Genomic DNA, 21,605 nt, shown 5'->3' on the forward strand with positions numbered 1-21,605 from the left:
GTGGGGGTCCTGTGCCCCTAATCTCATCAAATGAGAAGCCAAAGATGGATGAAAGAATCAAAACAGTGTGATGTTCTAAGCAGTGCGCAGTTATGTAATGCAATAGTAGACTCAGTTACCCGGAATCCAATGGGATTGACATGCTGGACAAATGGAGTTTCTGATGGTTTGGGAGTTACTATTATAATTAGGCCTAACTAATAGTATACACATCATACTATTAATATTGAAATGCAGGCAAACTCAACGTAAGTTTTACTGTATTTATAAAAACAGGTTTGTGAATGTAGTATGCAATTAAATATCAGTTAATCTTATTTAAAGCATAGTATTTATTGGGTAGCTGTGAGTTTTTCGGGCTGTCTGGCTATGTTTAAGAAGCATTCTCTCCTGACATTTCACCCACATCAATAGCAGGCATCCTCAGAGGTTGTGAGGTCTGTTGGAAACTAAGCAAGTGGGTTTTATATATCTGTGGAGTGTCCAGGGTGGGAGAAAGAACTCTTGTCTGTTGGAGACAAGTCTGAATACTGCAATTGGCCAGCTTGATTAGCACTGAATGGCCTTACAACTTCAAAGCCTGGCTGCTTCCTGCCTGGAGAATCCTTTGCTGGGAAGTGTTAGTTGAATGCCTCTAGAACATGGCCATATAGCCCAAAAAAGCCTACAACCCATTGATTCCGGCCATGAAAGCCTATATGGCCATGTTCTAGATGCATTCTCTCCTGACGTTTCGCCTGCATCTATGGCAAACACCTCACTACCTCAGAGGATGAGTGCCATAGATGCAGGTGAAATGTCAGGAGAGAATGCCTCTAGAACATGGCCATATAGCCTGAAAAAACCTACAACAACCCAGTGATTCCGGCCATGAAAGCCTTCGACAATACACCTACTGATCTATTCGCATTTGCATGTTTTCAAACTGCTAGGTTGCCAGAAGCTGGGGTTAACAGCGGGAGCTCACAACGCTCCCCGGATTCGAACCAGTGACCTTTTGGTCAACAACTTCAGCAGCTCAGCGGTTTAACCCATTGGGAGCTCTTTGCAATGTTAACCAATGTGATCAATTGCAACATTCACACTTGCCTCCAACAGACAAGATTCCTTTCTCCCACCCTGGGCCTTCTACAGATATATAAACCTCCCTGGCCAATTTCATCATTCACTCTTGCCTTCAGCAGACAAGAGTTCTTTCTCCCACCTTGGACACACTACAGGTATCTAAACCTCACTTGCCTAGTTTCCATCAGAACTCACAACCTCTGAGGATGCCTGCCATAGATGTGGGCGAAACCTCAGGAGAGAATGCTTCCGGAACATGGCCATACAGCCCGGAAAACTCAGAGCACCCTGGTTATTCCGGCCATGAAAGCCTTCGACAACATATACTCTTTATTATTTCTTTTGATGTTTTTTGCCAGTTGCTTGAGAGTTCCGGTTAACTGAGAGCACAATGTAGTTCCATTGAACAGACCACTTCCAGCAGAAGCATATATTCTAGGAATAATAATAAAAACCATGGATATGGGGTGTCCTTCTGTATTTTACACACAACCAAACCCCTTTGAATGGGGCTCGTTCCCAAGTACCATACCATTCGGATCACATCTTTACAGCACAATTGTATTCCGAGAAACAACTCTGCGAGTAGAAACAACACTTTACGATCTTGGTCGGTCTTCGAAAGATCTCGTACGGTTAAAAAATAATCATCTCCACCTCTTTTTTTTTCCTTTACAGATTCCAAAGCTGCTTTTATATATATGTATATATAAAATAAAGCTTCCTGAACAGAAATGCACACAAAACACACAGACACACACACACACTGGCTTGCCATGCAACACCATCCTATTGCTTACTCAGAAGTTAAGTCCGCTTGCATTCAACAGAACCCGCTGGGAAGGAAGGGATGCATAGGATCAGGGGCAGAGCGAGGAGAGGGAAAACAATCACACCAAAAGAATTCGGCTCCCCAAACTTTGAGCATAACGAGACCCTGAAAATCACTTTCACAAACAGCAATCGTACGAGGGTTGAATGAAAAGTAATGCCTCCACCTTCCTAAGTCCTCAATAGATGGCAGTACTGGTATGAGACAGGTACTGGCTTGTTCAGTAGACTCTCCTCTACAGTTCAATTTTGGCAGGAAGCCTTAGCATTGAATGGTTGTGTTGTTAAAGTGTGAAGTAGAGAACTCTAATGTCTCCACCTTCGTAACTACTCAAGAGATGGCAGTACTGGTACGCGACAGGTACTGGCTTGTTCAGTAGACTCTCCTCTACAGTTCAATTTTGGCAGGAAGCCTTAGCATTGAACGGTTGTGTTGTTAAAGTGTGAAGAATGGAACTCTAATGTCTCCACCTTGGTAAGTCCTCAACAGATGGCAGTACTGGTATGCGACAGGTACTGCTGGCTTGTTCAATAGACTCTCCTCTACAGTTCAATTTTGGCAGGAAGCCTTAGCATTGAACGGTTGTTGTTAAAGTGCGAAGTATGCAACTCTGCATCAATGTGACTTAAGCAACGTGCAGTCACTGAATTCTTGACAGCAGAAGGTGTCACCCCAAAGGAGATTCATCAGGGAATGCAAGCTGTTTATGGCGATTGTGTTGATGTGAGTACTGTGCGTCATTCGACAAGTAAGTTTAAAGATGTTGAGGTGGAAACATCTGACTTGCGTGACGAAGAGTTGGATGTCCTGTGACCGCAACCACCAAGTTTCAGAAGCAAAAGGTTGACAGATTGATTCAGTTGGACATCCTGTGACAGCAACCACCGAGTTTCACAAACAAAAGGTTGACAGATTGATTCAGTTGAACGTCCTGTGACAGCAACCACCAAGTTTCACAAACAAAAGGTTGACAATTCATCTCATCGTCATATCACTCAGAGAGAAATTTCAAGCATAATCGACATTTCACAAGAACGTGTGGGTCACATTATTGCTTTGCTTGGCTATCAGAAGATCTGTGCACGATGGGTACCCAGGATGCTGACACCTGAAATGAAAGCGCGCAGACTTGAAACTTCAAAGACTGGATCTCACCACCGTATTGACATCCAGATTTAGCACCGTCTAACTTCCATCTGTTCCCAATAATGAAAGAAGATCTGCGGGGACATCATTATGCTTCTGATGAAGACGTTGAGAACTGCGAGACGCTGGTTGCGGAGACAGAGTGTCGACTTCTTCTGTGACTGCTTCCTAAAACTTGTTCATCGTTGGCAGAAATGTATCCAATTATTTGATGGTTATGTGAGAAATGCATCCCATTGTCTGTGATTATGTGAGAAATGCATTCCATTGTCTGGTGGTTATGTGAGAAATGCATCCAATTGTGTGATTATGTGAGAAATGCATCCAATTGTCTGGTAATTATGTGAGAAATGCATCCAATTGTCTGGTGATTATGTGAGAAATGTATCCAATTGTGTGATTATGTGAGAAATGCGTCCAATTGTGTGGTGATTACGTGAGAAATGCATCCAATTGTGTGGTGATTATGTGAGAAATGCATCCAATTGTGTGGTGATTGTGTGAGAAATACATCCAATTGTCTGGTGATTATGTGAGAAATGTATCCAATTGTGTGATTACGTGAGAAATGCGTCCAATTGTGTGGTGATTACATGAGAAATACATCCAATTGTGTGGTGATTATGTGAGAAATGCATCCAATTGTCTGGTGATTATGTGAGAAATTCATCCAATTGTCTGGTGATTATGTAAGAAATGTATCCAATTGTGTGGTGATTATGTGAGAAATGCATCCAATTGTCTGGTGATTATGGTGAGAAATGGATCCAATTGTCTGGTGATTATGTGGAGAAGTGAATAGTGGTCGTTTGGTGGTTATGTCAAAAATTGATTAGTGTTAGTTAAAGAGCACATTCTCAGGATTATTACTGCATTTGATTTATTAAAATATTCCTTTCCAAACCCAAGTAACGAAGGTGGAGGCATTACTTTTCATTCAACCCTCGTATTTGTGAATTCTCTTGGACACTTTGCACTTTTCTTTGGATACCTCAAATGTGCTTCTTGGGACCCCAAAATGGCAGGGAATATGTTCCCATCCAGGACCAAACACCATTCAGTCGCCCAGCTTCCTGTCCGAGTGTGTATATTTACTAGCTCTTCCAATGCAACTCTACGGAAACTTTCATTTCAGGGAAAACATTTCAGGAAATTACTCAGAGGAGCTCGAAAATGCATAGCGAGACCCCATTTTCACACTTATGGGGGTCTTATTGTATTGAAATCGATGCTAGAAACTGGAGGACAGAATGAAAATATAATTGCGGAGGGCAAATATCCTACTTGTGGGGCCATTATTTCCATCCCGTCCCTATTACTATACTTCTTCTGCATAGGACTACATTGCGTCCGCTTCCCAAAGGCAACTTCGAAGGGGTGATATAGGGAAAGGGCTGATTATCTTCAAACATTAACAAGCATCGGAGCAAAGACTGACAACCTAAGAAACAAAGGCTGCCGTGTTCGTAGCCTCTGGGTTGCTGTGAGTTATATGGCCGTGTTCCAGAAGCATTCTCTTCTGACGTTTTGCCCACATCTATGTCAGGCATCCCCAGAGGTTGAGAGGTCTGTTGGAAACAGTTACACTCAAAACAGGGGAATTCCAGACAAGAATCAATCAGGGCCAGCTAATCATCTCCCAACAAAGGATTCCCCCAGGCGGGAAGAGGTTTTGAGGTCTGCTGGAAACTAGGCAAGTTACACTCAAAACTGGGGAATTCCAGACAGGAAGCAATCAGGGCCAGCTAATCATCTCCCAACAAAGGATTCCCTTAGGCGGGAAGAGGTTTTGATGTCTGCTGGAAATTAGGCAAGTGGGGTTTATATATCCCAAGTGGGAGAAAGAACTCTTCTCTGCTTGAGGCAAGTGTGAATGTTGCAATTGGTCAGCTTGATTAGCATTGAATGGCCTTGACGCTTCAAAATGTGGCTACTTCCTGCCTGGGGGAATCCTTTGTTGGGAGGTGTTAGCTGGCCCTGATTGTTTCTTGTCTGGAATTCTCTTGCTCTTTATTTACAGTCCTGATTTTAGAGTTTTTAATATTTGTAGACAAACAGACAAAAGTTCTTTCTTTCACTCGGGATATATGAACCCCACTTGCCTAGTTTCTAGCACACCTCAAAACTTCTCCCTGCCTGGGGGAATCCTTTGTTGGGAGATGATTAGCTATATCTCAAGGGGGAGAAAGAACTCTTGTCTGCTTGAGGCAAGTGTGAATGTTGCAATTGGTCAGCTTGATTAGCACTGAATGGCCTTGAAGCTTCAAACTGTGGCTACTTCCTGCCTGGGGGAATCCTTTGTTGGGAGGTGTTAGCTGGCCCTGATTGTTTCTTGTCTGGAATTCTCTTGCTCTTTATTTACAGTCCTGATTTTAGAGTTTTTAACATTTGTAGACCAACAGACAAAAGTTCTTTCTCCCACTTGGGATATATAAACCCCACTTGCCTAGTTTCCAGCAGACCTCAAAACCTCTCTCCGCCTGGGGGAATCCTTTGTTGGGAGACGATTAGCTATATCTCAACGGGGAGAAAGAACTCTTGTCTCCTTGAGGCAAGTGTGAATGTTGCAATTGGTCAGCTTGATTAGCACTGAATGGCCTTGAAGCTTCAAACTGTGGCTACTTCCTGCCTGTGGGAATCCTTTGTTGGGAGGTGTTAGCTGGCCCTGATTGTTTCTTGTCTGGAATTGTCCGGATTGTTTCTTGTCTGGAATTATATACACAGATATATAAACCTTACTGGCCTACTTTCCAACAGACCCCTCAACCCCTGAGGATGCCTTCCATAGATGCAGGCGAAATGTCAGGAGAGAATGCTTCTGGAGCATAGCCATACAGCCCGGAAAACTCACAACAATCCAGTGATTCTGAAAGCCTTCGACAATACATACATACCCATTTTTGCTACCAAAAAATACCAGTTTGGCTACCGTTTGGCTTTTTCTTGCACATTATGTATTTTTTTGTTTGTATACATATATCTATAAAAATAGAAACCTTGTGCAGTTTTGGTGTAGTGCAAAGAATGAGGGATTGGGCAATTTGTTATGTGTGACAACAAACACAGAATGTGAGTTATTTTGAAGCTCAGAGCTAGCTTGACTTGATATCTATATACATGAGGCATGGGCCAACTTGAGCCCTCCCTCCAGGTGTTTTGGACTTCAATTCCCACAATTCCTAACAGCCTCAGGCCCTTTCCTTGGGCCTGAGGCTGTTAGGAATTGTGGGAATTGAAGTCCAAAACACCTGGAGGGAGGGCCTAAGTTGCCCTTGCCAGGTATATACATACATATACACATATATAGGAATTCATTCATATATATGTGTTTGTGTATGTATGTTATGTGTATGTATGTATGTAAACACATACACAGAGTAAGCCCTCCATATTTGTGGGAGGCACAGCACCCCTAACAAAAGCAAATGATTTTGGACAGAAACATTGATTGCTATATATTGCGACCTGAGAAAACCCCTTTCTAGGAATTTCTAGAGGTGCATCTACACTAGAAAATTAATGCAGTTTTAAGACCCTTTTACCCGGCATTCACTCAAAGCTATACGATCGTGGGAGCTGTAGTTTTATAAGGTCTTTAGCTTTCTCTGCCAAAGGATGCTGGTGTCTCACCAAACTACAGCTCCCACAATTCCACAGCATTGATCCGTAGCAAATGAAAGATGTCTAGGAGTGTGGGAGCTGTAGTTTTATAAGGTGTAGCCTTCTCTGCCAAAGGTTGCTGGTGTCTCACCAAACTACAGCTCTCAGGATTCCACAGCATTGAGCCACAGCTAATGAAAGGCGTCTTGAATTGTGACAGCTGTAGTTTTATAAGGTCTTTAGCTTTCTCTGCCAGAGGGTGCTAGTGTTTCACCAAACTACAAGTCCCAGGATTCCACAGCATTGAGCCACAGCAAATGAAAGGTGTCTAGGATCGTGGGAGCTGTAGTTTTATAAGGTCTTTAGCCTCCTCTGCCAAAGGTGTTGGTGTCTCATGAAACTAGAACTTCCAGGATTCCACAGCATTGGGCCGCAGCTAACAAAAAGCGTCTTGAATTGTGAGAGCTGTAGTTTTATAAGGTCTTTAGCTTCCTCTGCCAAATAGTGCTGATGTTTCACCAAACTACAACTCCCAGGATTCCACAGCATTGAGCCATAGCAAATGAAAGGTGTCTAGGATCGTGAGAGCTGTAGTTTTATAAGGTCTTTAGCCTCTTCTGCCAAAGGATGCTGGTGTCTCACCAAACTACAAGTCCCAGGATTCCATAGCATTGAGCCACAGCAAATGAAAAGTGTCTAGGATTCCGGGAACTGTAGTTTTATAAGGTCTTAGGCTTCTCTGCCAAAGGGTACTGGTGTCTCACCATACTACAAGTCCCAGGATTCCACAGCATTGAGCCGCAGCAAATGAAAGGTGTTTAGGATTGCGGGAGCTGTAGTTTTACAAGGTGCTTAGGCTTCTCTGTCAAAGAGTGCTGGTGTCTCACCAAACTACAGCTCCCAGGATTCCACAGCATTGAGCCGTAGCAAATGAAAGGTGGCTAGGACTGTGGGAGCTGTGGTAAATAAAAGTGGTGTCAAACTGCATTAATTCCCCAGTGTAGATGCACCCTTAGATCCTTCAAGCATGATTAGAGCATCAACATCTGCCGGAAGTTGACCACAGAGTAACCCTGGAGGACTTAGGGATTTCTAGAGAGAACATTTTTAAACCCAATCCATAAATAATCAAAAATCTGGTATGAATGCAAACCAGCAAATATGGAGGGCTGTCTGTATGGATGTCTCAGCCTAACTCAGTATTTATGGAAGTGGGTGAGAATACTCATAAGCTTCCCATGTGCAATACACCTAGGCACAATTTCCATTCTAGAGCATTTTAGACATAATTTTCCCCCATACACACAAACACACACACACAACTAGAGAGTTTAGGTCAGAATACAGCACTGCAAAATACTCTCGCACAAGATCAGCCGGGGTACTTGTGCAAAACCTGCCCCCAGGTGATTGTGCAAGAAGGGACTTTGGTGCCTCAGGTGGGCTCGTGTTTAAAGCCACGGACTTTGGGCTCCTACGAGCCCTTACTCAAGGAGTTACTACCAGGAGTGGGATTTATGTGGTCCTCCAGATCTTGCTGAGGACAATACATAGCTTTGGGTTGTTGTAGGTTTTTTCGGGCTATATAGCCATGTTCTAAAGCAGTGGTTCTCAACCTTTCCATTGCCGCGACCCCTTAATACAGTTTCTCATGTGGTGCTGACCCCCAACCATAAAATTACTTTCGTTGCTACTTTGCTATCGTTATGAATCGTACTGTAAATATCTGATATGCAGGGTGTATTTTCAATCACTGGATCAATCGGCACCCGATACACCCAAATCTGAATACTGCTGGGAGTTGAAGTTTCTGGGATTTATAGTTCAGCTACAATTAAAGAGCATCCTAAATTCCAGTACTGATGGCACACATAACTCCCATGAACAAGAGAAAATACTGGCAGGGTTTGGTGGGCATTGACCTTGAGTTTGGGAGTTGTAGTTCACCTACATCCAGAGAGCACTGTGGACTCAAACAATGATAGAGCTGGACCAAACTTGGCACAAATACTCAATATGCCCAAATGTCAACACTGGTGGAGTTTGGGGGAAAATAGATCTTGACATTTGAGAGTTGTAGTTGCTGGGATTTATAGCTCACCATCAAAGAGCATTCTGGATGTAGTTCCCCTACATCCAGAGAGCACTGTGGACTCAAACAATGGTGGATCTGGACCAAACTTGGCATAAATACTCCATACACCCAAATGTGAACACTGGTGGAGTTTGGGGAAAATAGACATTGAACTTTGGGATTTGTAATTACTGAGATTTATAGTTCATGTACAATCAGAGTTTTCTGAACTCCACCAACAATAGAATTGGGCCAAACTTGACGCACGGAATCCCCTTGACCAACAGAAAATACTGTGTTTTCTGATGGTCTTCAGTGACCCCTCTGATGTCCCCTCGCGACCCCCCCAGGGGTCCCGACCCCCAGGTTGAGAAACGCTGTTCTAAAGGCATTTTCTCCTGACGTTTCGCCTGCATGTATGGCAAGCATCCTCAGAGGTAGTGAGGTCACTACCTCTGAGGATGCTTGCCATACATGCAGGCGAAACGTCAGGAGAAAATGCCTTTAGAACATGGCCATATAGCCTGAAAAAACCTACAACAACCCAGTGATTCCAGCCATGAAAGCCTTCGACAATACATAGCTTTCCTCGCCCGGGCTGCTGGGAGTGGCAGTCAATACCTGGAAAGCCACGCAATTCCCATTCCTGGTGCATTTTAGTGCCCCCCACAGCACACCATTTGGATCCTGGGTCCTTCCGACCCGAAAACAGCCAAAAATAAACAGCAAACCAATCAATTCCCCCACCTCACAAAAAGCGACATCATTTTACGACAGGTAGAAAAGCAAAGAAAACAAAACCAAAACAAAAGCTTCCACGTTCCGACATTTGGCAAGATTTCCTGCTGTGACAACTCAAAAGAGATGTAGACAGATGATTATACAATTTCCTCTTTAGAAAAAACAAATTAAATCCTGATTCCAAGATACAACTTCAAGCTAGAGCGAGCGAGCGAGCGAGCGGCGGGGTGAATTTTGGCACTGCCGATCCGGTGCCGAGACAACAAACTCCGCAACGGATCCATCTCTGACTTCCCCGCCGGCCAATTTGTCACAAATCCGAGTCCGGGATTGCACATCTGGACGTTGAAGCGTCCCTTTGTGTGGTCAGCGTCACTTACGGGTGCAAATTCGGAAAAGGCAAGGCAGGCCTTGCAGTGATAGCTTATTCCTTGCCAGAAACGGAGGCATTCATTTCACAAAGAGGCCGTTCAGAAAATATGACGGATTTCCTATAGCTGAGCCTTCTTCTCCAGGCAAAGGAAGGAGGACAAATGGACAGGAAGTGAGGATACAAAGCAGGAAGGAAGAGGAAAAACAAAACAGGTTCCCAGGTAGATTCATCCATCCATTTACTTCTGTTTCCTGGACAAGACATCTCAGCTCCGGATTGAAAACAAACCTAGAAAATCCCATTTTCTGAGAAGCTCGTTGCACCAAAAATTGGGGATGAAAAGTAGGAAAAGAGTAATGCAACGTTGTCTTTCCAACGCCTCGTTGTTTGTCGTGAGTCTCAAAAGTTTTAAAAGTAGAGAGAAGAAAAAAAATCCGGGACAAAACCAGTCATTGTTCTTGGATAGCCCTTGCTCACTACTCAAGGCTAAGAAAATGAAAAGGAGCAGCCTTTGGCTGGTGTGGCTTTTTTGGCTCCAGCAGCCATATCCTTCCTTCCCCTAGGAATTTGCTAATTCTCCCTCGCTTGGAACCTTAAAGGCTGTGAGATCCCAAAATGGGTTGGGAAGGAAGGACGGGAGAAGGGACGGGGAAAGAAATAGCTTATTTTGATTTTGACAAAAGGCTCAACTCTCATATGCAGGAGCGGATAGCGCTGCCGTGAGTCCAGGTGTTAAAAAATATACGAATGTTGGAAAACTGGCACGGCTTCTCCACCGAGGATTTCGGTGCCTCTGTCTCTGCAAAGCTACCCGTTCCGTGGCTGTCGGCGCCCCAGACGCCTTCCTTCCTGAGCCAAGGCACAACGGGGAAACCCACCCGCTCCCCATCTTTTTGTGCGAGGAACTGGGGAGCGGCGGTGGCGGAGTTGCCAGGAAAGAGGAGCGGGACGGACAGGCTGGAGGCATGGAAGTGCAAAACACGGGAGGACCGAGAGCGGGACCGGCAGACAGAGGGGCAGACGGACGGATGGACGAGGCGGCACTCAGTCGACAAACCGCTGGCAGGCCTTCTTCCAGCGACAGGCCGTGCACCACATGTTGCGGTTCTCCATCCCGTACACCTTCCGGCACTTCTTGGCCTCCCCTCGCGGCTTCCTGGAAAGAGGAACAGAACCATGTTTATTGTCATATGGTCTGCAGTTGATGGTGGTTAGTGATGGAAGGGTTAATGTGAGCACCGGGATTGTAGCGCAGCTGGCTGAGTGTCAGCTGCATTACGATCACTCTGACCAAAAGGTCATGAGTTCGAAGCCAGCCCGGGTTGGAGTGGGTTTCCAACCAATTGTGTAGCCTGTTGTCGACCTTTGCAACCCGAAAGACAGTTGCATCTGTCAAGTAGGAAAATAAGGTACCACCTTAAAGTGTGTGGAAGCTAAATTAACTGATTTATAAGGCCATAAAGACTTCAGCAAAAGCATGCGGGGAATGCGGAAGTTCTTCATCAGTGTCGCAGATGGACGATGAAAGCGACAGCTCCCCTGGCGGCCAGAAAAAAGTTAAATAGCCTCTGTCTGTCTGTATATGTTGTATGTCAATATTGGCATTGAATGTTTGCCATATATGTGTACACTGTAATCCGCCCTGAGTCCCCTGCGGGGTGAGAAGGGCGGAATATAAAAGCTGTAAATAAATAAATAAATAAATAGTTCTAGAAGGTTTGGTGATCTGTAAGTGGGAGTTCATGAGTGAAAGTAATTAGGGGTGGAGGTGTGCAGGAGATGGGTTGCAGCTGGGTGTTACTGGATTTAAGGAGTTAATCTTGGGACTGATCTTTGAGAGAAAAGTATCTGTTGTATTTTGGTGGTGGATGCTGCTGGTTTTCCCCCCAGGTCTGTTGGATTTTTCAGTATCCTGGCCTGTCTTCTGTAATACCGAGTCCTTCGGGAGATGTTAGCGGGGTATAAATAAAGTTAATAATAATAATAATTAATAATAATCTTGGAATCCTGGAACCTTGAACCTTTGGACTGGCGTCTGACTACAGAATAGACACTTCATCACTGGACTTTGTTTATTGAACTCTTGGCATTTGATCATTGGACTGGACCCTTTTGACTACGAAGTTATTTTTGCTATCAGTTTTTGTTTATTCTGTAGCTGTGTGCTATCGTTGTGCTATCTGCCCTTGCGCTATGCTACTCTGCTGCTGAGTATGCATGCCCAGTGTGGAACACATCTCACCACGCTAAAACAGTGGATGTGGCTCTTAATGAGACATGCCACATTATCACAGGGTGTCTGCGCCCCACACCACTGGAGAAATTACACTGCTTAGCCGGTATTGCACCACCTGACATCCACCGGGAAGTAGCAGCCAATAGTGAAAGGACCAAGGCAGAGACATCTCCAGCTCATCCCCTGTTTGGGTATCAGCCAGCACGTCAACGACTTAAATCAAGACATAGTTTTCTTAGATCTACAGAGACACTCGCTGGAACACCCCAGCAAGCGAGAGTCCAAAAGTGGCAGGCCCAAACCCAGCACCTCCATTCATGGGTGATACCAGATGAGGGCCTCCCCCCTGGGCACTCAGAAGACTGGGCGACTTGGAAGGCGCTGAACAGACTGCGCTCTGGCACCACGAGATGCAGAGCCAATCTTAAGAAATGGGGCTACAAAGTGGAATCCTCGGCATGCGAGTGTGGAGAAGAACAAACCACTGACCACCTGCTGCAATGCACCCTGAGCCCCGCCACATGCACAATGGAGGACCTTCTTGCGGCAACCCCAGAGGCACTCCAAGTGGCCAGATACTGGTCAAAGGACATTTACCAACTACCAAATTTGCAAAATCTGTGTGTTTTTTTTCCTTTTTCTTTTTAATCTGTGTGTTTGTTTTGCTCTGTTAGAATTGTAATACAATGGTTGCTGATGACACAATAAATAATAAATAAATAATCGTTGTGTTTTATATTTTGGACTATAAAAACAGCCAGCAAGTAAGTGCTGTTTTAATTAAACTGTTGGATAAAACTGGGAGTTTGATTCATCTCTACCTAAATAAGGCAGAGCCCTAGCAACGTGACATTTATGTTAGGGAAAACCACCCTAAAATAAAGCAGAGAATCCAAAAATTCCAACAGGATATAAAAAGTTGATTATCAGCTCACAGCATGCAAAGGTTGTGGCTGTAAAGAATTCAGAGCTTAGGAGGCAAACATGCAGAGTCCAATCTTAAAAAATCACAAAAGGTTCATTTACAATAATAAAGAACTAACACATCATTTATCTATAATCCCATTTCTCCGTCTTAAGGAGCTGGGTATGTTTAATCTACTGAATAGAAGGTTGAGAGCAGACTGGATAGCCATGTATAAGAACTTACCGTGTGCCCGTGGCTGGCTTTGGCATGCAAGAGGGCACAAGGGGGTGTCCTTTGGCAATGGGCACGGGAGGGACCTGCGGACGCTTCTCTCCCAGGTCAGCGGGCCGGATGGGAGTTAAGCAGCCCTGTGGGAAAAGGACAACAAATGTAAGGCAAAAGAGAGAAGTCTCAACTATTTAAGCCTAAGAAACTCTAAGCACAGCCTGGCAACAGTGGAGACGGAGTAGAAAAAGCAGCAACAACATTGCAGTACCACAGTGGTTCTCAACCTGGGGTCCCCAGATGTTTTTGGCCTACAACTCCCAGAAATCCCAGCCAGTTTACCAGCTGTTAGGATTTCTGGGAGTTGAAGGCCAAAAACATCTGGGGACCCCAGGTTGAGAACCACAGCGTAGCACCACAGCTTTCAAGGCCCATGTACATGGGTCACCACTCTTTCTAAGATTAGCTGCAGACAGTAGCTGGCATATTGGCGCATTGTTGGAGTTCAGCCTGTGATTCTCCTTCAGGATCAGGGTGTTTTGGATGTGGGAAGTGATGCCAATGAATTTCACGATGGCAATGGTTTGGTCAATGATATTGATACGGAGAAGGACCAGGAGACCCCTGTGCAGAGTGTAGTTTCCCATGAGAATGTCCCTGAAGGGTGTGGGGATGATGGTGTGCTCCCTGAATTGCTACCAGAGAATTCTCATGATTTGGAGGTTAAGAACAGCTCAGCACCTGGCCCAGCTGCAGAAATTAATGAGCAGATAGATAGGAGGCAGGAGATTAGTCAAAACAGGCAGACCGAACAATGGCTTTGACGGTTTGCCAGGATCCGATAGAAAAAGATAATGGGAATCTCAATTAAACGAAACCAATTTCTGAGTGCTTGGAATAGTTAACGAGGGGATAAAAGTTTCAAGTATGGGAAATATAGTCAGATGAAGCATCGTTTGGAATCAAGTGTAGTTCTCGTCCTTGTTCATGGAAGTCTTGCAGCCAGGATGCTAACAGGAGTGGCACTCAGGGAGCACACCACTCCACTGCTGTGCCAGCTCCACTGGCTGCCAATTTGCTACTGGGCACAATTCAAAGTGCTGGCTTTAGCCTTTAAAGCCCTAAATGGTTCTGGCCCGACCTACCTGTCCGAACGCGTCTCCTCCTATGAACCAGTTAGGACATTAAGATCGTCTGGGGAGGTCCTGCTCTCGATCCCGCCGGCTTCACAAGCACGCCTGGCGGGGACGAGACAGGGCCTTCTCAGTGGTGGCCCCTCGGCTGTGGAACGCCCTTCCTGCAGATATTAGATCGACCCCCTCCTTGCTGGCATTCCGGAGGAAAGTAAAGACCTGGCTGTTTGAACAGGCATTCGACTAAGCAGTGTGATTGATTGACTGACTATCGGAACATGGAATATCGGATAACGAGTTTGGATTCTGATTTCATTGATGAGACCTGATGGATTTGTTATATTGATGTAGTGATGTATTTATATTGATGTTTAATGATTTGTGATGCTATTGCTTTTAAATGCTTAATGATTTTGTATTGTGTATACCTAAATTGTTGTAAACCGCTCTGAGTCGCCTAAAGGCTGAGAAGAGCGGTATACAAATTAATTAATTAATTAAATAAATAAATAAATAAATAAATAAATAAATTGCTTGGAAGATTCTTGTCTAAGTATTTCTTGTTTCATGGTTTGGATTCTTGGATTGTACGAATGCATACTCATCCCTTGGATTAATGTTTCCTGGTTTTCTGAATTATATTAGACAAGTGTGGACTTTGCTGAACTTTACCCTGGACTATTTTTGCTCCTGCCTATCTTCTTACCTAATTGGATTTACCTATTCCTTTAAAGTGCTTTTTTACTTTGTGATTTTTAAATTGTCTTCAATAAAAAGATTGTTTTCCAATCAACGGTGTGGTGTTTACAGTCAGAGGGCTTTTCCTGTCCTGGAGTGCAACAATCATGTACGTTCCTTGCAGCATTGCATTATTATTATTTATCGCTGCCATAATCTACAATATCTGTGGATGACCTGGTCTTGGAAAGACAATTAAATTGCCATCAACTCTACAAAATACCTAGCCCTGCAGTGATGAAAGCGATCTACTTCTGTTGGACTCTGTACAAAGGCATGGAAACTTTTCCTGTTGGGGCTCTCTGGTCCTTATAATTATCTTTATACACAGAAATCTGGGACTTAAATTAAAATACATACAGTACAGCAGGTCCTCCACATTTTGTGAAGCTTTAAGAGCACCAGGCCCCACCGAGATATTGGTGAATGGAGATAAATTTCCTTCCTTATCTCAATCTGCTTCAACCATTCAAGCTTCTGCCTGAAGGCACGAGGTGGTAAAACAGAGCGGACTCCTCCAATTCAGCATTCACCGGAAAGCGGTACTTATCTTTATTGGTATTTACATAATATATACATAAGAGAACTCCTCTCTATCATGCCCTCTCACATCTCGACACACTACAAGAAGCGCATTCCACTCTTATCAGTCCTTCATTTCCGTCCTACACAGGAACCTCTGAAAGTTACACTCTAGCAATGCTTCACAACTCTATATATTATTTATTTACTGTATTTGTTTACCACCCTTCTCAGCCCTCAGGTGACTCAGAGCAGTATATATTAACTCATACATTACTGAAACCACACAGTTTAAACTATAAGCAATTTTCATGTCATATAAAAACACATACTGACACGAGATTCCTATAAACCTGAGAGAACACATCTCTGTGCATCTCAAAGCTCTTGAGTGTAATTCTATGGTCAATTTCTGACCTCAAGAGCAGTGTTTCTCAACCTGGGACTCCTGTGGGTTGTCAGAGGGGTCACCAAAGATCATCAGAAAACACAGTATTTTCTGTTGGTCATGGGGGTTCTGTGTGGGAAGTTTGTCCCAATTCTATCGTTGGTGGGGTTCAGAATGCTCTTTGATTGTAAGTGAACTATAAATCCCAGCACGCCAACTCCCAAACGCCAAGGTCTATTTTCCCCAAACTCCACTTGTGTTCACATTTGGGCATATTGAGTATCCGTGCCAAGTTTGGTCCAGATCCATCATTGGTTTGAGTCCACAGTGCTCTCTGGGTGTAGGTGAACTACAACTCCAAAACTCAAGGTCAATGTCCACCAAACTCAGAGTTCTGCCACAACTTACCGAGGGGTTCTTAAACAGGACGGGAGGCAAAGGGGGTGGGAAAAAGGTTGGTGGCTGCCACGATATGCTGATTTCCATGCCAGGGGACGGGGCTTTCATATCCAAAAGGGTCCCAGAAGGACCCATAGCCTGGAAGGGAAAGAAAGTCTCATTTAGTGTAGTTTAAGAATGGCATCCTTCAAGATGGCATCCTTGAAATGACTGGCTTGACCTTGAAGGAGCTGGGTGTGGTGACGGCCGACAGGGAGCTCTGGCGTGGGCTGGTCCACGAGGTCCCGAAGAGTCGGAAGCAACTGAACAAATGAACAACAACAAAGAACAGCATGGTGTGCTTCAGTCTCATGTTGTTCATGCAAGAGAGCAGGCATGGGGCAACTTCAGCCCCCCAGGTGTTTTGGACTTTAACTCCCACAATTGTGGGAGTTAAAGTCCAAAACACTTGGAGGGCTGAAGTTGGCCCATGCCTGCAATAGCTTGCTACTCTCTGATTTTCACTAATCCTACATAGATAGAAAGGTCATTCCACTGGGGAATTGTCAGAAATATTAAAAATTAACTAAGTATTTTAAATTACAAAAATGTAAGCTCTGAAAGGGTTTAGTGGATGCAATGTCTCAGCAAAAGCTGTTGTTCAATATAAAGGGCAGCTTAGTTAATTTCAGTCTTAGTTTGTCTCAGTGTTAGTTCACCTCAGTTTGAAAGAGGCATGAGTCTGAGAGAGTCCTCAGTGCGAGAAGGTCTCAGTCTGAGAAAGGCCTCAGTGTGAGGTAAGCCTCAGTGTTAGTAGGCCTCAATTTGAGAAGGCCTGGTGTGAGAAGCTTTGGTGAGAGAAAGCAACGGGTTGAAGGCCTCGTGTGTAAAGCTGCTGTGTGTAAGGCTGCTGTGTGAAACTCCTGTGTAAGTTCCGTGTAAGAGGAAGCTCTGTGAGAGCAAAGCTGTTTATATGTGTGAGGGAAAAAAAACCCAGCATGGAAGCAAAGAAAGAAGTATAAAGAACTTTATTTGTGTTATGGAAGCCTTGTTATTGTAAACCAGCCGTCTCCTGCCACACGTTGCTGTGGCCCACTCTGGTGGTCATGGGGGTTCTGTGTGGGAGGTTTGGCCCAGTTCTATTGTTGGTGGGGTTCAGAATGCTCTTTGATTATAGGTGAACTACAAATCCCAGCAACTACAACTCCCAAATGTCAAGATTCTATTTTCCCCAAACTCCACCAGTGTTCACATTTGGGCATATTGAGTATTTGTGTAGAGTTGGTCCAGATCCATCATTGTTTGAGTCCACAGTGCTCTCTGGATGTAGGTGAACTACAACTCCAAAACCAAAGGACACTGCCCATCAAACCCTTCCAGTATTTTCTGTTGGTCATGGGAGAACTGTGTGCCAAGTTGGGTTCAATTCCATTGTTGGTGAGGTTCAGAATGCTCTTTGATTGTAGGTGAACTATAAATCCCAGCAACTACAACTCCCAAATGACAAAATTTTTTGAGTGAAGGACATACACTGGGTTGTTAGGTGTCTTGTGTCCAAATTTGGTGCCAATTCCCCCAGTGGTTTTTGAGTTCTGTTAATCCCACAAACGAACATTACATTTTTATTTATATAGATAGTGCAACCATATTATTTTACTACAAAGAAAAGCATCCTAAGGAAGATATAACATTGGTCTGTGTGTTTTTGTTCTTTTTATCACTTTTGGCTACTGGTGCTGGGTCACACTGCTGCAAATAAGTTACTCTGCTATACATTCATGAGGAGGGGCCTTTTGTTTATAAGCCCACTCACCCAACAGGAATGTCCCTGCTTTGGGAACTTACCTGGTACGCATGGTCGCTCTGGACATGGCACAGGCTGGTGGGCGCTGACTGGCTCAGCATGGTCACAGGTGTCAGCTGGCTCAAATGAGGCATCGAGGAGACCTCTGGCTTGAAGGGGATGGGCAGGGTCTGTGGGCCCTCCTCCAGGATGGGGAAGGCGGGCGGCACAGAGGAGGTGGGCGAGACGGGCGTCAGGCTGGAGAGGCCGTCCGTCAGGGAGTCCACGTTGACGTCCAGCTCGGTGTAATAGAAGTCCTCTTCCCCGTCGCTCTGGTCGAGGTCAGCTTTGCGCCTGGAGGGAGCAAAGGGAGGGTTGTTATCAGAAGGGGATACAGAGGGATTGTACACAAGCAAAAAGAGCCCATGCTTGGCAGGAGAGACTGAAACTAGATGAGATCACTGCACAGTCCACTCTGATTTATGGTGACCCTATTGTAGGGCCTTTAAGGAGCTGTCTCTGGTGCTGAACTTTATCCTCATTCCCAGGCATGGGCAAAATTGGGCCGTCCAGGTGTTTTGGACTTCAACTCCCACAATTCCTAACAGCCTACTGGATAGTCCCGCTGTTCAAGGCCAGATATAAGCCATTAGTTTTACATTTCTTCCCTTGTTCTTTGGTCCTTTTATGTTTCTTCCCCTTGAGAAGGAGGGAAGAAATGTAAACAAAGGGGAAGAAATATCCCTTATCCAAAATATTTAGGATCAGAAACATTCTAAATTTTGGATTTATCTTTCAGATACCCTTGATATACATAGCTTGAACATCACTATATTTAAAATGTTTTAGAGACTTTTGTGTGAAACTGAATTACGAGAGTTGAATGAAAAGTAATGCCTCCACCTTCGTTACTTGGGTTTGGATGGGAATATTTGAATAAATCAAACGCAGAAATAATCCTTAGAATGTGCTCTTTAATTACCTCTATTCACTTTTCCACATAATCACCAGACAATTGGATACATTTATGCCAACTATGAAGCCGTCAAAGAAGAAGTCGACACTCTGTTTCCGCAACCCATCGTGCACAGATCTTCCAACAGCCAAGCAAAGCAATAAAGTGACCCACACGTTCTTATGAAATGCTTGAAATTTCTCTCTGAGTGTTGCAATGATTGTCCTGAATCAATCTGTCAACCTTTTGCTTGTGAAACTCGGTGGTTGCTGTCACAGGACGTCCAACTCTTTGTTTGTCACTCAAGTCAGATGTTCCCACCTCAACATCTTTAAACTTACTCGCCCAATGACGCACAGTACTCACATCAACACAATCACCATAAACAGCTTGCATTCTCTGATGAATCTCCTTTGGGGTGACACCTCCTGCTGTCAAGAATTCAATGACTGCACGTTGCTTAAATCGCATTGACCGACAGTCTGCGCAGGGTTTCATACATCGCACTTTAATAACACAACTGTTCAATGCTAAGGCTTCCCGCCAAAATGGAACTGTAGAGGAGAGTCTACTGAGCAAGCCAGTACCTGCCACATACCAGTATTGCCATCTGTTGAGGTGTTACGAAGGCGGAGGCATTACTTTTCATTCAACCCTCGTAAGAGAGAACGGGACAAAAGGAAGGCACCCTAAAGCAGGCCACACTTATCTTTCCAGCTCCTCAGCATATTCTCCAAACTCATCTATTGAATGGATCTGCCTCGAATGACCCCAAGGGCCAACCTACCCCAGATGGATGGTCCTGATATGTTTCTGGAAAGAGTCCAAAAGCAGGCCAGACTTCTCTTTCCAGCTCCTCAGCCTATTCTCCAAACCCACCCATCGAATGGATTTGCCTCGAATGACCTACCCTAACCCAAACCAATGGAACTGTAGAGGAGAGTCTACTGAACAAACCAGTACCTGCCACTTACCAGTACTGCCATCTGTTGAGGAGTTACGAAGGCAGAGGCATTACTTTTCATTCAACCCTCGTAAGAGAGAACGGGACAGAAGGAAGGCACCCTAAAGCAGGCCACACTTATCTTTCCAGCTCCTCAGCATATTCTCCAAACCCACCCATTGAATGGATCTGCCTCGAATGACCTACCCTAACCCAAACCAATGGAACTGTAGAGGAGAGTCTACCGAACAAGCCAGTACCTGCCACATACCAGTACTGCCATCTGTTGAGGAGTTACGAAGGTGGAGGCATTACTTTTCATTCAACCCTCGTAAGAGAGAACGGGACAAAAGGAAGGCACCCTAAAGCAGGCCACACTTATCTTTCCAGCTCCTCAGTCTAGTCTCCAAACCCACCCATTGAACGGATCTGCCTCAAATGACCCCAAGGGCCAAACCTACCCCAGATGGATGGTCCTGATATGTTTCTGCATTCCAGACGAGCTGCTCAACACCTTCCCGCAGTTCTTCCATAAGCACTTGAACATCACTTTGGTGGAGTTCTGTGGCAGGAAAAAAGAGCGCACAGCTTTATAAGGCTCACAGTCTCAGACTCTGTTTTGTCCTAGGAATCTCTATCTCAGGAGGTTGTTTTTTTTTTTTTTTGGTTTTTTTTGTCGTGTCAGAAACTGCAAGTTGCTTCTGGTGTGAGAGAATTGGCCGTCTGCAAGGACGTTGCTCAGGGGATGCCGGATGTTTCGATGTTTTACCATCCTTGTGGGAGACTTCTCTCATGTCCCCGCATGAGGAGCTGGAGCTGACAGAGGGAGCTCACCCGCGCTCTCCCCGGATTCGAACCTGCGACCTGTCGGTTTTCAGTCCTGCTGGCACAGGGGTTTAACCCACTGCGCCACCAGGGGCTCCATATCTCAGGAGGTTGGGCTTATGAGACTCAAAAGCCAACCATTAATCCAGAGAGAGGGTCTTACAGCAACAGGAGACACAACTACTTTAATTAGGATTAATTTCATTTTGTTTGGGGTTTTTTTAAGTTGCCAGGTTACCTAAGACTCTGCCAAACATGGCTAACTGCAGAAAAAACTTGTTGACCAAAAGGTTGGCGGTTCGAAGCCTTGGGTCAGGGTGAAATCCTGCTGTTAGCCCTAGTTTCTGCCAACTTAGCGGTTCAAAAACATGCAATGTGAGTATATCAATAGGTATCGCCTCCGCAGGAAAGTAAAAGGTACCAATGCAGCCACGCCGGCAAACACAACCATGAAGAACAACAGGTTCCTTGGCATGGAAAAATGGAACAAGATCACCTTCCCATGGCCAGAGTTGAGCATCGCCTCCAGACTCCTGAGATGGAAAGGGAAATCTTTGCCTTTGTTTGTATTGTATGTCATTGTTGTTAGTGTATAAAAGGCATTGAATGTTTTCCTATATATGTGTATACGGTAATCCGCTCTGAGTCCCCTCAAGGAGACAGAGCGGAATAATAATAATATTTAATAATAATTTTTAAAAACTTTATTTATACCCCGCTACCATCTCCCCAAGGGACTCG

General features: G+C 44.7%; 1 protein-coding gene across 1 annotated transcript in view; it reads right to left on the reverse strand.

The window, feature by feature from the left end:
- Positions 1-1,526: 1,526 nt before the first annotated feature.
- Positions 1,527-21,605, reverse strand: part of SLC2A4RG (SLC2A4 regulator) — a 59,021-nt gene continuing 38,942 nt past the window's right edge. Inside the window, exons 5-9 of the mRNA XM_060771897.2 lie at positions 20,501-20,601; positions 18,204-18,495; positions 16,389-16,517; positions 13,218-13,342; positions 1,527-10,987 (exon numbers count right to left, since the gene is read on the reverse strand). Coding sequence (XP_060627880.2) covers positions 10,876-10,987; positions 13,218-13,342; positions 16,389-16,517; positions 18,204-18,495; positions 20,501-20,601 — 759 coding nt within the window. The 3' untranslated portion in view covers positions 1,527-10,875. The remainder of the gene's footprint in view (positions 10,988-13,217; positions 13,343-16,388; positions 16,518-18,203; positions 18,496-20,500; positions 20,602-21,605) is intronic.

Source organism: Anolis sagrei, chromosome 4, assembly GCF_037176765.1.
Source record: "Anolis sagrei isolate rAnoSag1 chromosome 4, rAnoSag1.mat, whole genome shotgun sequence".
NCBI lineage: Eukaryota > Metazoa > Chordata > Lepidosauria > Squamata > Dactyloidae > Anolis > Anolis sagrei.